At 36.8% G+C, this 13666-nt stretch overlaps 1 protein-coding gene across 3 annotated transcripts in view; it reads right to left on the minus strand.

Moving 5' to 3' along the window:
* Positions 1 to 13666, minus strand: part of grin2da (glutamate receptor, ionotropic, N-methyl D-aspartate 2D, a) — an 83143-nt gene that overhangs the window by 20149 nt on the left and 49328 nt on the right. For all 3 annotated transcript variants that reach the window (XM_042776457.1, XM_042776455.1, XM_042776456.1), the window contains 7 exons: positions 8678 to 8792; positions 7326 to 7531; positions 6408 to 6576; positions 4559 to 4712; positions 2354 to 2479; positions 1885 to 2114; positions 689 to 849 (listed from right to left, as the gene is read on the minus strand). In XM_042776457.1, coding sequence (XP_042632391.1) covers positions 689 to 849; positions 1885 to 2114; positions 2354 to 2479; positions 4559 to 4712; positions 6408 to 6576; positions 7326 to 7531; positions 8678 to 8792 — 1161 coding nt within the window. The remainder of the gene's footprint in view (positions 1 to 688; positions 850 to 1884; positions 2115 to 2353; positions 2480 to 4558; positions 4713 to 6407; positions 6577 to 7325; positions 7532 to 8677; positions 8793 to 13666) is intronic.

The raw sequence follows: 13666 nt of genomic DNA on the forward strand, positions 1-13666 counted from the left end.
TTTAAACTCATTTTACACCTCTTATATACAATTTTTAATCATTTTCAAAGTTTTTAAATTCCTTGTTTTATTGTTGATTATTTTTTATTATTATTATTGTCTTTACTTCTATGTAAAGCACTTTGAATTACCATTGTGTATGAAATGTGCCATATAAATACACTTGCCTTGCATTGCCTAAAAGCAAGAGCTAGATGAATAAATATCAAATCTAAATAAAATAAATGAAGTTTGACTGCAGTACATTAAATGAGATATATCAACACCATGCATGTCCTGCAAGCACAAATCCAGTTGAAGACATAGTATCCTGTGGAAGTAGTAATGCCCTCTGAATGTTTTGTCCTTTCAGTGACATAGCACCAAGGAGGAAAGTCAATCTTTACACCCTCCTTCGAAATAGAGGCGAAAAGTGACAACCAACAAAATAATTAACTCCTCTGTTGTGATCCATCATGTCACCCATATCAGTCAATTACTTGTGAGCACATCTGTTTTCCCCGACTGCTTAAAAGAACATCGTGATTCATTGGGACATAACACTTTTGTGGTCTGATTTAGGACCAGGATTAAAGCTCGAGTTTGGCAGATTTTTCAGTTGCCACGTTGGCTACTACTAAAACACTTCATTATACAGTTTATGCCTATGAATTAGTGTTGTCTTTCACGGTGGTCGTCATTCACTCACCCAGTTTTAAGGTTGTCGATGGCCTCTTCCACGCCTCTCTGATTGTTCCGCACCATGTACTGATGCATGTTGGGGTAATTGCTCCGTATATTCTCCTCCGTACTCCCATTTGGGACAGTTCCAAAACGTAAGGGAGGATACTGCTCTGTGGGCTGCTGAAACTGAACACAACATTAGGTGATACTTCATTAGGTTTCTGAAATATGAGAGTACAGTTTAGGCCACTGAAATTCACATAACCAGTCATTTGGCTAACTTTGATTGGAAACGCTGAAGTGTGTGGTGGGAGTAAAAAGAATGAAAATCGAACCATTGTTTCATATGATTATAGGCAGAAGATTTATTTGCATAATTTGGCCCCAACTGCTCCACACAAACAAACGTCTGGTTCAAATGCAAGTGAGACATATTTAAAAAAAATATATTTATAGTGTGTATCCATATCACTGCAATGTCATTTATTGCTACACAACCATTATTTCAGCTTATACAAAATTTTGCTCACAGCTCAGTTTAGTTCACATCATGGCCAGTAAATGGGTAATACACTGATTTTAAAATTGTGACCGATACCAATAAGCCAATATTTATTTCCATTTTACGGCTGATAACCATGTTGTTACTGTTAACTAAAACTACTAAAAATGTCTTCAGTAATTGAAATAAAGCTGAAATAAAATGCAAGATGACAAACTAAGAAATAAGAAAATAAGAAATGTTGCCTTAGCTAAACTAAACTAATAGTATAAAGTAAATAAGTATTAAAATAATAAAAAAATCTGTACTTAATGTGTGGAATGAATAATGAATAAATGAATAAACATTTTTCTTCAATACTTGTTATAAGAAAAATAGCTCTGAAAGGGTCCCTTTTTACTATAATCTATGATTATCCCTTTAAGTTAGTGATAAATGGTCACCCAAGCCATAAAATAGGCAGAAACAATTATTATTATTAACAAATATCCAATAATGGTTGATAATTCTAAATAATTATACAGTTATAAACTGCAACAAAAAAATGCCTTAATCTTAATTTTATTTGCAAATAAAGATTTATCATCATGCAAATATAAAACAGTCATATTTATTACAATGTTTCCACACAAGTACGACCTCCATAAACTCAGCTCAACGTAATATCTAAAAAAACGGGAAATTTGTTAGAAAATAAAATCACTTGTATCATTGTTTACCTTCTTATCACTGAGGCCAGACACAGTGTCGATGTACTCTTCTTGGATCATGAAAGCAGCCAGGTTAGCAGTGTAGCTGGCCAGGAAGATGACAGCAAAGAAAGCCCAGACCAGCACCATTATCTTACTGGTGGTGCCTCTTGGGTTTTCCACCGGAACAGAGTTATTAAACACCAGAGCCCACAGCAGCCAAATAGACTTCCCTATGGTGAACTTTGAACCTCCTGCCTCTGAGAGAAGAATAACACAGGAAAGCCAAGGGAGACATGTCTAATTATGACATAGATGGTGATAACAGCAAGTGTAAAAGTAGACAACAAAAAGACACATGAGAAAAGGAGGAACACAGCCTGAGGTGAACTGTGGAACATGCTTACAATGATAATAACAATCTGTAAACAAGTCCTTCATTGCTGATTGCATTCATAAAAGTGCCCCGGGCAAAACCTTAAATTTATAAACAACATACTCTTTCCACTCTGTAAGCTTCGGTTATATCCAACAGGGCTGAAGTATTCGAATATGAAGACGGTCACAGCTACCACAGACAGGCACATGACGAACATCATCACCCACACAGCTGGGCTGTATGGCTCTATAATGGTGGAAAAAATATAAAAATCAATGGATGACAATCCAAACAATTAAAAGGGATCATGACATTTAGAATATAATATTTTCTTTGTGCCAATAAGTCTATAGTTTAGATTTTACTGAGTATTGCCCACACTGTCTGAAACCCTTAGAATTAAACAGCCAATTTATCTGCCTCTTCGCTAAGCCTGACTTGCAAAAAGGTGCCTTACAAATGATTAATATCAGATTTGAAATGATAAGGGACCTTATTAAAATAAATTTCAGTCATTTTTTTAATGTTGGGATCCATCAATGGCATTTTCAGAGCAGTAGGTGCTACACACAGTCAGGAACATCACAAGGTTTGACAAACTTTCTCACATTTTATCATTCTTCTTGTTTAGGAATAACTGTGTATTCTATTTTCTTATTATCTCATGCAAGCTTCTGATAACCCAATACATGTCACTGCTGGCAAAAAAAAGTCTCCTATAAGAAACAAAAATAGGCACCAAATTATTATTTTTTTTTTTAAGTGCCACAGAATTGTTTATTACATAGAATCTGTGCCAATATCACAGACCATAACTACAGTATGTCAGCATCACTTGGCCATTGAGTGTAGTTTGGGCTCCTCCTCAATGCATCCTATAAATGTTGTCATGTGTCCTGCACACATCCAGTCTGTTTTTCTTCATTAGTAACATGCAATTATATAAGAGGTGTTGAATTTTATCTTTAGCTCCATGCATTCTTTCTTATCATGTAGACAACATATTAAGTCAAACATAAATATGCAATATAGTACATATATTTAGCAAAATTCTCTTCTTTAATTTTTTTTTTTCTAGCTGACTAATGAGCTTATGGATGCCGAACAGTTATTCTGTGGTAAATGATTGTTATGTGGCATTGTTTACAAGCTTTACACATTTTCCGCAGTTTTAAACACTGAAAGAGCGATTATATGAGACATTTCAGACATTTTGACGTCCATTCATGTTTATTTCATACTATAGTAGTAAAGAGAACGATATGATGGGTTCAACCCGATTAAACTGAAGCACTAAAGTGATCGCTCATGCTACATTTCTGAGTGCCAAAATGCAATATATATATATTTTTTTAATTTTGTTGAATTTGAGTTTTAAAAAACTGATACTTTGTTTATTAAAAGGTAGCAAAGCCTACTGCAATTATTGGATGGCAAGTGTGCTACAAATAATATGAAGTTCACGCATTAACAGAACACAGCATTTAGACTAAAGATCTTGATAACAAGAAACCATATTAGTAACGAATATAAACGAGAATTGTTAACAACATTGTTAATGTCCACACAGCTGACAGCTTTGCTTGTTGTAATTTGTTGAAGTTGTGCAATACTGGTTTTCAGCACTTTACTTCGCACAACTCCGTCATTTTCAATCCCTTTCATGTTGCCACAACTGGAGCTGCTTTTAGCAGGGTGCATAACAAAAGATGTGATTGCAAAACAAGCAGGAAAAAATGCATTACTTGCAAATGTTTAAGTCATAATACATGTAAATTTATATAGTTGCCAGTGGTGAGCTCAGCAAAAATATAACTCGCAAACCAATATTTTTGGTCGCAAATGTGACCGTTTTAGTCGCAATCTGGAACCCTGCACTGACATGCAAAAAATCGGGGGAGGACTTTCAGTATGTTTTTATTTAAATAAAATTATAACAATAAATTAAGAAAAATGTTATGATGACAACACCATCTTAACAATTAAAAAAAGTTAATTGTTAGGAAGAGGCCAAGTTGGATTGCTAATTACAAGATTATAAAGATTCTTAAACCATTACCATTTGGCAGTGTGCATAAAAAGTCAAAAGATAATCAGCAAAAATGTTGCAAATACAACATTTAACATAACACAATATATAACACTTAATCTAAAGAAATTTGAAACCTGTAGCTCAACTGGTACAGCATAGTGCTGGCAAAATCAAGGTCAAGGGCTTGATTCCCAAGGAAAGGTGCATACAGATACATTGCTTTACTTTGCACAAGTGTCTGCCAAATGCCTAAAAGTAAAAATGAAGTCTGGTGCTCCCTCCTATTCCCTTACCGAGGAAAGCAGATGGTGACACTGTGCCATTGCTACGAGAGACCATGACACTGATGCCAGTCTCCACAAACGGAACAGAGAACTCCACAACCTCTGACCTCTCTTCATTAATAGTCAAGGAGCCGATCGCCATGTCAGCCCGCTTGGACACCACCTGGTGTGGAAAGAGGTTAATTGCATTATGAACAGAGAAAGTGTATTTAAAGGGATAGTTCACCCAAAAGTGAGAATTTGATGTTTATCTGCTTACCCCCAGGGTATCCAAGATGTACGGGACTTTGTTTCTTCAGTAGAACACAAATGATGATTTTTAACTCCAACAGTTTGTCAGTCGTACAGGTATAATGCATGACAACAGTAACAAAATCTATGAGAGTAAAAAAAAACATGCACAGACAAATCCAAATTAAACCCTGCAGCTTGTGACGACACACTGATGTCCTAAGACACGAAACGAGCGGTCTGTGCAAAAAACTGAACAGTATTTATATAATTTTTTACCTCTAATACACCACTATGTCCAACTGCCTTGAGCGCACGCACGGCATCCGCCATCTATCAATCCATGACTGTGCACTGTGTAATCAATGAGTGATGTATATGCGCAAGAGATCACTTCCGGCGCTTGCGTAAACTATGCTAGAGCACGTACACACCTCACGCACCGGATGCCGTGCACGCACTTAAGACAGTTAGACATAATGGTGTATTAGAGATAAAAATTATATAAATACTGTTCGGTTTCTCACACAAACCGATCGTTTTATGTCTTAGGACATCAATGTGCCGTCACGAGCCGCAGGGTTTAATTTGGATTTGTCTGTGCATGTTTTTTTTTACTCTCATAGATTTTGTAACCATTGCCATGCATTATACGACTGACAGACTGCAACGGTTGGAGTTAAAAATCATAATTTGTGTTCTACTGAAGAAACAAAGTCACCTACATCTTGGATGCCCTGGGGGTAAGCAGATAAACATCAAATTTTTTTTTTTTTTTTGAACTATCCCTTTAAAAAGTTTGTCAAAGTAGTAACTAATCTTTATGGACTACTTAGTCTGAATGTTAAATCTGAATGTTAAATTCAGTTACCGTATTTTCCGGACTATAAGTCACACTTTTTTTCATAGTTTGGCTGGTCCTGCGACTTATAGTCAGGTGCGACTTATTTATCAAAATTAATTTGACATGAACCAAGAGAAAATAAACCAAGAGAAAACATTACCGTCTACAGCCGCGAGAGGGCGCTCTATGCTGCTCAGTGTTCCTGTAGCGTACCCCTGAAAACATTAACTGAAAACAACTGAAAACTGTTAACTGAAATATTAACTTAAAGACAACTGAAAAAGACTGAATGCAAACAAAATGCCCCCAAAAAGAAAATCCTATTCTGCAGATTACAAACTGCAGGTTGTAAAATAGGCAGCCGATCTGATAGGTTACAGGAGCACTGAGCAGCATAGAGCGCCCTCTCGCGGCTGTAGACGGTAATGTTTTCTCTTGGTTCTTGGTTCTAAATAAATGCGACTTATAGTCCATGCGACTTATATATGTTTTTTTCCTCGTCATGGCGTATTTTTGGACTGATGAGACTTATACTCAGGTGCGACTTATAGTCCGAAAAATACGGTAAATCTGAATTTAGCTTAGTTTACACATTAAAAAAAAAAAAATCAGATTTGTTGTTGTATAATTTATATTCAAGAACATTAGCTTGCATATTATGGGCTGGTGCTTTATAAGTATCACAATTCAAGACAAAAAACCTGCGGTACCTGAATTCAGTCAACTTTGTGATAATAAAATCATGGTGAACATATAGTCGATAGATTAAAATGAGGGCCTGACCTCCCCAACCATTCCATTCCACTCGCCATCTATGTTCTTTCCATGCCTGCCATTGGTCACCAGATAGAGGTCATAGGTGAAGTCCACTATTTTAGCCAGGCGCTTGAGAACATCAATACAAAAGCCTTTGCAGCAGTGCTTCATGGATTGAATGCCCTCAACAACCATGCTGTAATTGAAAAGAAGAAGAGAAAGACATAGAAAAGGAAAAAGAAACAGAAAGGGGACAGTGACACAAAAGAAAGAAAGAATGTAGAGAAACCAAGTAAAAGAAACTAAATGAACATCCCTGCTTAGAATTCTGTGCTTTATCACCTAAGTCTAACACACATTATCTGAGGTCTATCAGCATAAAGTATAAGATTCTTAAAAGGAAATGGTCTACTGTTTTAAAAACAAGCACTACTCCATAGAAACTGGAGCATTGATCAAACAGGAAAATGTCATTATCTATCTAAAGATTTTTTTTTTTCTTTTCCGTATTAATTTTGCCTAATTAAAGTGACTTCACCACAGCAATAATTACTGTAAAATATACACTGGTGGCCAAAAAGTAGTCATTACTATATACAGTAGCAGTGTTTATTCATTTAAAAAATCCACAGTTTGAAATAAGTAATATAGATATTCTTTATTTTTATTTTTTTGTTCTGATTTTGAGAAATTCTGCATTTAAATAAAGTAAATTAAGTAAAGTGCTCTAACACAGAACTATCATTGATCAAACTCTTCCATTTCTACATGCATTTCTAATTTATTTAAATTCCATCAGTGCTAGTGACAGGACAGGGAATGAATGCCCCTGGGGTAATGTGAATGTAATTTGCAACATCTGCATATTCACTGACACATTTGCCAAAGTGATAACCCCAAAGGTTTAACATTTCCAGTCTAAAAATCCACAGACTGAACCTTGACCTGTTGTTGAGTGGCAGACGGCATGGCACAGAGTCTCTGATGCAGGAGCCTGTTCCAGGATCAGCAGGCTCTACGATGATGAACGGCCTCTCCTCCAGAGTAACCACACGCAAGTGCTGGGAGTCATCCAGAGGTTTGAGGAACAGGCCATAACGAGACCAGGGAGCGTAACGCAGACGCAGCACTCCATTTTCCCACCAACCTACCTACAACAATAAGAAGATGCCATTAAAATGAAACAAAAACATTTCTGAGGCTTCAGACAGATGCAGAATATTTCATAATGGCACGTTTAATATGATTGGTGTTGGCATCTGACATTTTCAAGACAGTTTGTGGATGTAGTGGCAACTTTATTAAGTAAGAAACTGAAGCTGAAGCACATATAAAATGTCTGTCTTCCCAAGTGACAGCTATTTTATCTTTCAACAAGTCACATAAACCCAAACCTTTCAAAGCTACTGCAGCATGGCACCTTTTTAACTTCACATGATTCCCAATCCCAAGTGTTAACCATCTGTCAGTGAACATGACAATTAAATATAATAAAACAGAATTTTTTTCTAGCTCAACAATGAATGATTTACTATTTCTGCAGCTCCACTGGCACGGTTCTGAAACCAGCCACTAAAAATGCATGAATACCAAAAATGTTCCTGCAAAAATCTATTATTTCTTATGGCTTATTGACATTTGTCAGGAAAATGCTGCGTGCAATAATTTGCAATTGCCACTCAATTGCATTCAAGTGCACTGCCCCGTAAACAATTTCCCTTTCGATAGTAATTTAAAATAACAGACAAGTTATTGGAAAAACAGGAACGTTGTGAATTATACAATAAAACATAAATGAGCATGTAAAAACAAATGGTATGAGATGCAGACTAGTCATTTTTATAACTAATTTTTACCATGAATTAAAAAATTTTAATAGAGGGAGAGAGAGATTGCAAACTCGCAGTGTACAGCAAGATGATAATTTTGCTGCATGATATCACAAGTATATGTAGGCTACTAAAAGTACTGAATATGAAAATCAAGCTTAGTTACGTTATTAACACAGTTTATACATTATAATACAATTTAAAGAATTGTGTCAATGCAACTTTCGGGCTTTGCACAAAATGTATTGTAATGTAATGTGAATGAGTATATATTTATTCTTTGATGCACTTCAGTCCCTTCTGTTTGTGACACACGGTTCATTTCAAATGCATTCTTCACATGTCATTTATATTGCATTTAAATGGCAAGGCAAAATGTGAACTCGCTTGGGAGCTGCATTTAAAACAGTGCAAAGATAACCATGAATATCTAAACACATTTAAGCATACTAATGGCTCCACCCCTACCTCCTCCCAGCCTCTTCCTGCAGTGTAGGAGATAACATCCAGGAGCGGATTTGCCAGATAACCGTCATTATTAAAGGAATAGTCCCGTCCAGATAGAGTTATGTTACTGAAGAACCTGCAGGAGGAGAAGAAGAAAAAAACAGTGAGGTGATAAAGGAGGAGTCTGAGTGAAAGTGATAAAGAGAAGGAGAGAGTGCAGTAAGAGATAAAGAGTGATAGATGGGAGTTCCATTAGTCACCTCTCCACTTGGGGTGGTGTGTGTGATTTGTGCTGAATGCTTAAGGGATTCTTAAGCAAACCTTCTCTGCTGAACATTAAACAGAAATGACAACACTGAATCTCAATGAACATAAAAAAGACATTAATTTACAGAACGACCGAAAACTCAAGGTATGACTGCCTAACCAAATGAATGAATCAATGAATTAATACAGAAGAACATAGACAGAATGGAAGTATTTAAAAAGCAAATGGAGAAAGTAAAGCTGAATGTTGAAATATGAATGAAAAAATTGTAGAAGAATGAATGAATACCTAGGGTGTATGTATACTGTATTTGTGAATGGATAAAAAATACATTGGAAGAAAGGGCAGATGGATGCATAGATGAATTTAAAAAAATTAAAAAATTAAGGGTGCTGACAAAGAAACTTCACGGATGTATAAATTATTAAACAAATAAGTAGAGAGAAAAGATGGATGAACAGACAGATAAAATATGAACAAGAGTAAAAAGGATCAAGAAAATAGAGAGTATGGAAGTATTAAAAAAAAGACAAAAAAGCTGAATGAATGAGTAACAAATAAGCAAAATTTGGAATGAATTAAAAAATGGATGAATGAAAGAAACAAATAAATGAACGAAAGGCAAATTTATTTGAGAATGGATAAATAATATATTAAATTTATTTATATAAATAAGAAAAGAAATAGGGATACTTTTGGAAGAAAGGGTAAATTCATAGATGAATAAAAAATAAAGGGTACTGAAAGATAACCTTCATGAATGTGTTAATTAGGGAATGTAGAAAAAGAGAAAAAGATGGATGACAGATAAAATAAAAAATGTAAAAAGGATCAACCATCAATACATGAACAAATAAGAAAGAAAAATGGGATGAATGAATGATAAAAAAAAATCAGGAATTGTTTAAAGGGTAAAAATGAATGAATGAATGAATGAATGAATGAATGAATGGAGAGAAAAAAAGTGGATAAACTGTATTGATGAATAATTTATGGGGGAATAAATTCAGAATAAACTGATGAAATTCGAATTTATTCATGTTTTCACTTACTATGAAGAAAAATTGTGATGGATGGATGAAAAAAACAAGGGTAAAGAAAAGGATAACCTTCACAGAGGAATGAATCAATGAGTCTATGAGAGAGGAACTGGGTGGATGGAGGATGAATGACGTGCCCTTATGCACAGCTCCGATTGTGCTTTTATCACACTTCCAGATCGGCGACAGGACACGGCAGTCATCTCGACAGTGGCTTCTTTTCAATATTCAGTGTTTGGAGCTCTTAGGATGCTGCCGAGGTGCTCTTGTTAGTCGCCATGACAACTAGGAGCACGAGAGTAGCACTGAAACTCTGGAACAGACGCAAAACGTGCACATCACATCAACAGAGTATCTTTCTCCCCTGCGCGTGTGGGTGCAGCTCCTGTGGTTGGGCATTTGTCAGCAGTTTTCTTTTCATTGGTGATGCGGTAATGGCCAGCACTTTCAACCAGCACGTTTTTAATTTTTTTATTTTAGCCCGTCATTGCATGGGACGCTCGGCTTGTTTTTATGACACATATCTCTTTCCACTTCTGTCTTTGGGAGAAAATGTACTTGATATCTTATCCATAATTTATTTCAGGCACTATATAAGAGATTATGTTAATTTCAAAAGTGATGGTTGCAGTGACAGCTACAGCGGGCTTCTTGTTTAATGCCCCGTTTAATACAGTAGATTGTGAGCAGTATTGCTTAGCCAAACCTCACTCCTCCATCTTGAAATGGCACACTAAACACTTTTAGAAATACAAAATGATGATTATAAACAACACTGTTTATTTTTAAAGCCACATTTTTTCATGCATACTCACAAGGGAATCATATTCAAGTTTACAAATCATTCTCAAACTTCTTTGAGCCGCCACACGCGATATCTGCTATGAATCGGCAATTAAAGAAAATGCCCAATTCGGCGTAATTCATTTATCTCGCACTCATTTCGAGAAAGCAATGGAGAGCGTGACAATCTTAACAACCTTGAGTCGGTGATGCCAGCACTCACACTTTCCTCGTTCCTCGCTCTAGACCCCTGTAAAGTTGTCATAGCGACACAGCCATTGACATTACATGTTTCTGCTAATGCCTTACATTGTGGGGTGAACAAACAACCTAAAGCACAGCACGTGGCGGAATACAGATGTCACTTGTGTCATCACAATGAAAACGAGAAAGAGAGAGGCAGGAAAAAGCGAGCGTGAGCCTGACACAAAATGGAAATGTAGAAGTGATGTACTGTCACATGGAATGTGAAATGAAAAAGCCTGGAGACACAAGGAAGAGGAAGCACGGGGGAAAAAGTGTGTGGCACACACACCAGGACAGGATAAAGAGAGATGCGGAACGTTTAAACATCAGAGCGGTGTTTAAACATCAGAAACATTTGAGGGGTTTTAATGTGTCCATTAAATCTGCATTAGTATGGTGATGAGCAGAGGCACTGCCCTCTGCAGCTGTGTGTGTGTGTGTTTGAAAGAGGGAGTATCTCAAAGCAGTATGGCTGTATACACTCACAAGATGGTTTCCCTATGATCGAAAGTCATAAAGAGAGAGGCTGTTCCAGAATCTAGTGAGATTTAGACAGAATTTTTGGGGTTCACGGACAGGTTCAAAAGTTAATTGAAATGGCTAAAAATGCTGTCTCTGTTTGCGCTCACCCATGATGACAAAAAAACGTAAGTAGGAACATTCAAATTTATCTACTAAACTCCAAAAGTGCTGTCAGAAAGAATGTTCAGGCTCACCTGTGATACCCAAAAAAGCTTTCTAGGCACATTTAACATGTCTATGATGCTCAAAAAAGGGACCCCAGGGTTATCTAGACAAAAGAACATTCTGACGGACATCAAAAAATGTAATACGCGAATGCAATGGTCAAACACATTCATTTAGTGCCTTTTTACGTGCAACAATTGAAAATCAGTGCAATGGAATGCAAAATGGAGTTCTGTTTGAACTGTCCCCAATGATGCCTATGGACATTCAACATACCTATTTTGCCCAAAAATGCTGCCCGTTGAATAAGTCTGGATTGGAGCATTAAATACATCCATATTGCCCAAAAATGGTCAATGTAGGAATGTTTGAAAGCATCCATGATGTAACATATTCATGTGTTTAATACCTAAAAAATAATGTGTCTAAGATCCCCAAAAATATTGGCTAAGGACAAGCAAGGTGCCCAAGCTGCCCAAAAACGCAGTTTGTAGTAACTGTCTAGGTTGCAGTCTTCAAACACATCATTTCCAAAAAAGCAGATGAATGTCCCTATGATGCCCAAAAAAGGCCTGTAAGGTTCTCTAAAGCTATCTTGGCAGGAACACTCTACCAATGCCTGCTGTCTATGAATATTTGACATACTGTGCCTATGCTGCCCAAAACTGCTGCTTGCTGAAATGGAATAGGTCGGTGTTTTCAATAATATCTATAATTCCCAAAAAATGTTCCCATTTAGGAACATTTGAATGTGCCCACTTAAAATGCATCTATAGTATAGTGCCCAAATGTAGAAATTTTTAAATATACCTGCAATGCAAAAAATTAAACCAGGTAGAAATGTTCTTTGTAGAAACAATCAAGGTAGGATCCTTCAAATGCATCTATTATTTCCAAAAATGTTTTACATATGAATATTAAAACACACCCATGACGCAGTTTGAATGCAGTCACAAACTCAGTCTGTAAAAATGTTCAGTGTACCTACAGTATGATATTAGTGTAATTTGATCCCAATGAATATCTGAATGCATCTACAATATGATGGCCAAAAATGAAGCCTATGCAGGAAAATTCACACACATTAATAATGCTACAAAAGAAGGAATATTTGAATGCACCCATACAGGAAAATTGCAATGTGCCTGTTACGTCCAAAAAAATGTCTATATAAGCAGCTCACTAGGTTTTGAAACGCAACCAGAGAGAGTGAGAGGAAGTTGGCCAAGTTGGCTGAAGACGTCAATACTGCTGCGACATCCTGCACAGACAGTATGAGTTAATAGGAGGAAGTGGGCGTAAGAGTGAGTGAATGAGGGATGGAGCAGACCTTGAGTGAGTGAATGAGTGAGAGTAAGATTGAGTTTAAGTGTGTGTGGGTGAAGCTGGGTGGCTGTGAGATCAGTTCTATTGGTGACAGTCTGTGATATTTCCCCCTGCATTTGGCACACCATAACCAATTATCCTATTTACATGCAAAACGACACCGCATGCTTGCTTCTTTAGAGCCGCCCACAGGGGCAAGACAAGAGCGGAGAGGAAAAATGAAGGGATGAGACAGTAGGGGCCAACAAAAGGGTGGAAGAAAAGGAGGGGGAGAGGAAAGAATGAGTGCGAGAGAGAGCGAAGAATGAGATAAAGAAATGGAATTAGAGTGGGGACAGTAATGTCGACATGATGAGAGAGGAGAGTTATTATGAAAGAGTGCAAGTACTGAGAAATGCAGGGGCATGAAAGATTGGGAGGACGTGAAAAAGAGGCAAAAAGAATGACAGAAAAAAATTAGTAGAGACTAAAAGAAACCAAAACAATGAGAAACGAGAGAAAACAGCCCAAAAAGCAGTAACAAAAAGTTAGCATTAGGGGGCGACAGGTCTGTTCCAATATCCTTACTCATAGCAATGCCAGTGCTCTCGTCTCCTGCTCCAGCCTCTAATGGCTGATTTAGGAACAGCTCTTGGCTCATCTGCTTCTGTATTTAATCTA

This window comes from Cyprinus carpio, chromosome A19 (genome assembly GCF_018340385.1).
Source record: "Cyprinus carpio isolate SPL01 chromosome A19, ASM1834038v1, whole genome shotgun sequence".
In the NCBI taxonomy this organism is placed as follows: Eukaryota; Metazoa; Chordata; class Actinopteri; order Cypriniformes; family Cyprinidae; genus Cyprinus; species Cyprinus carpio.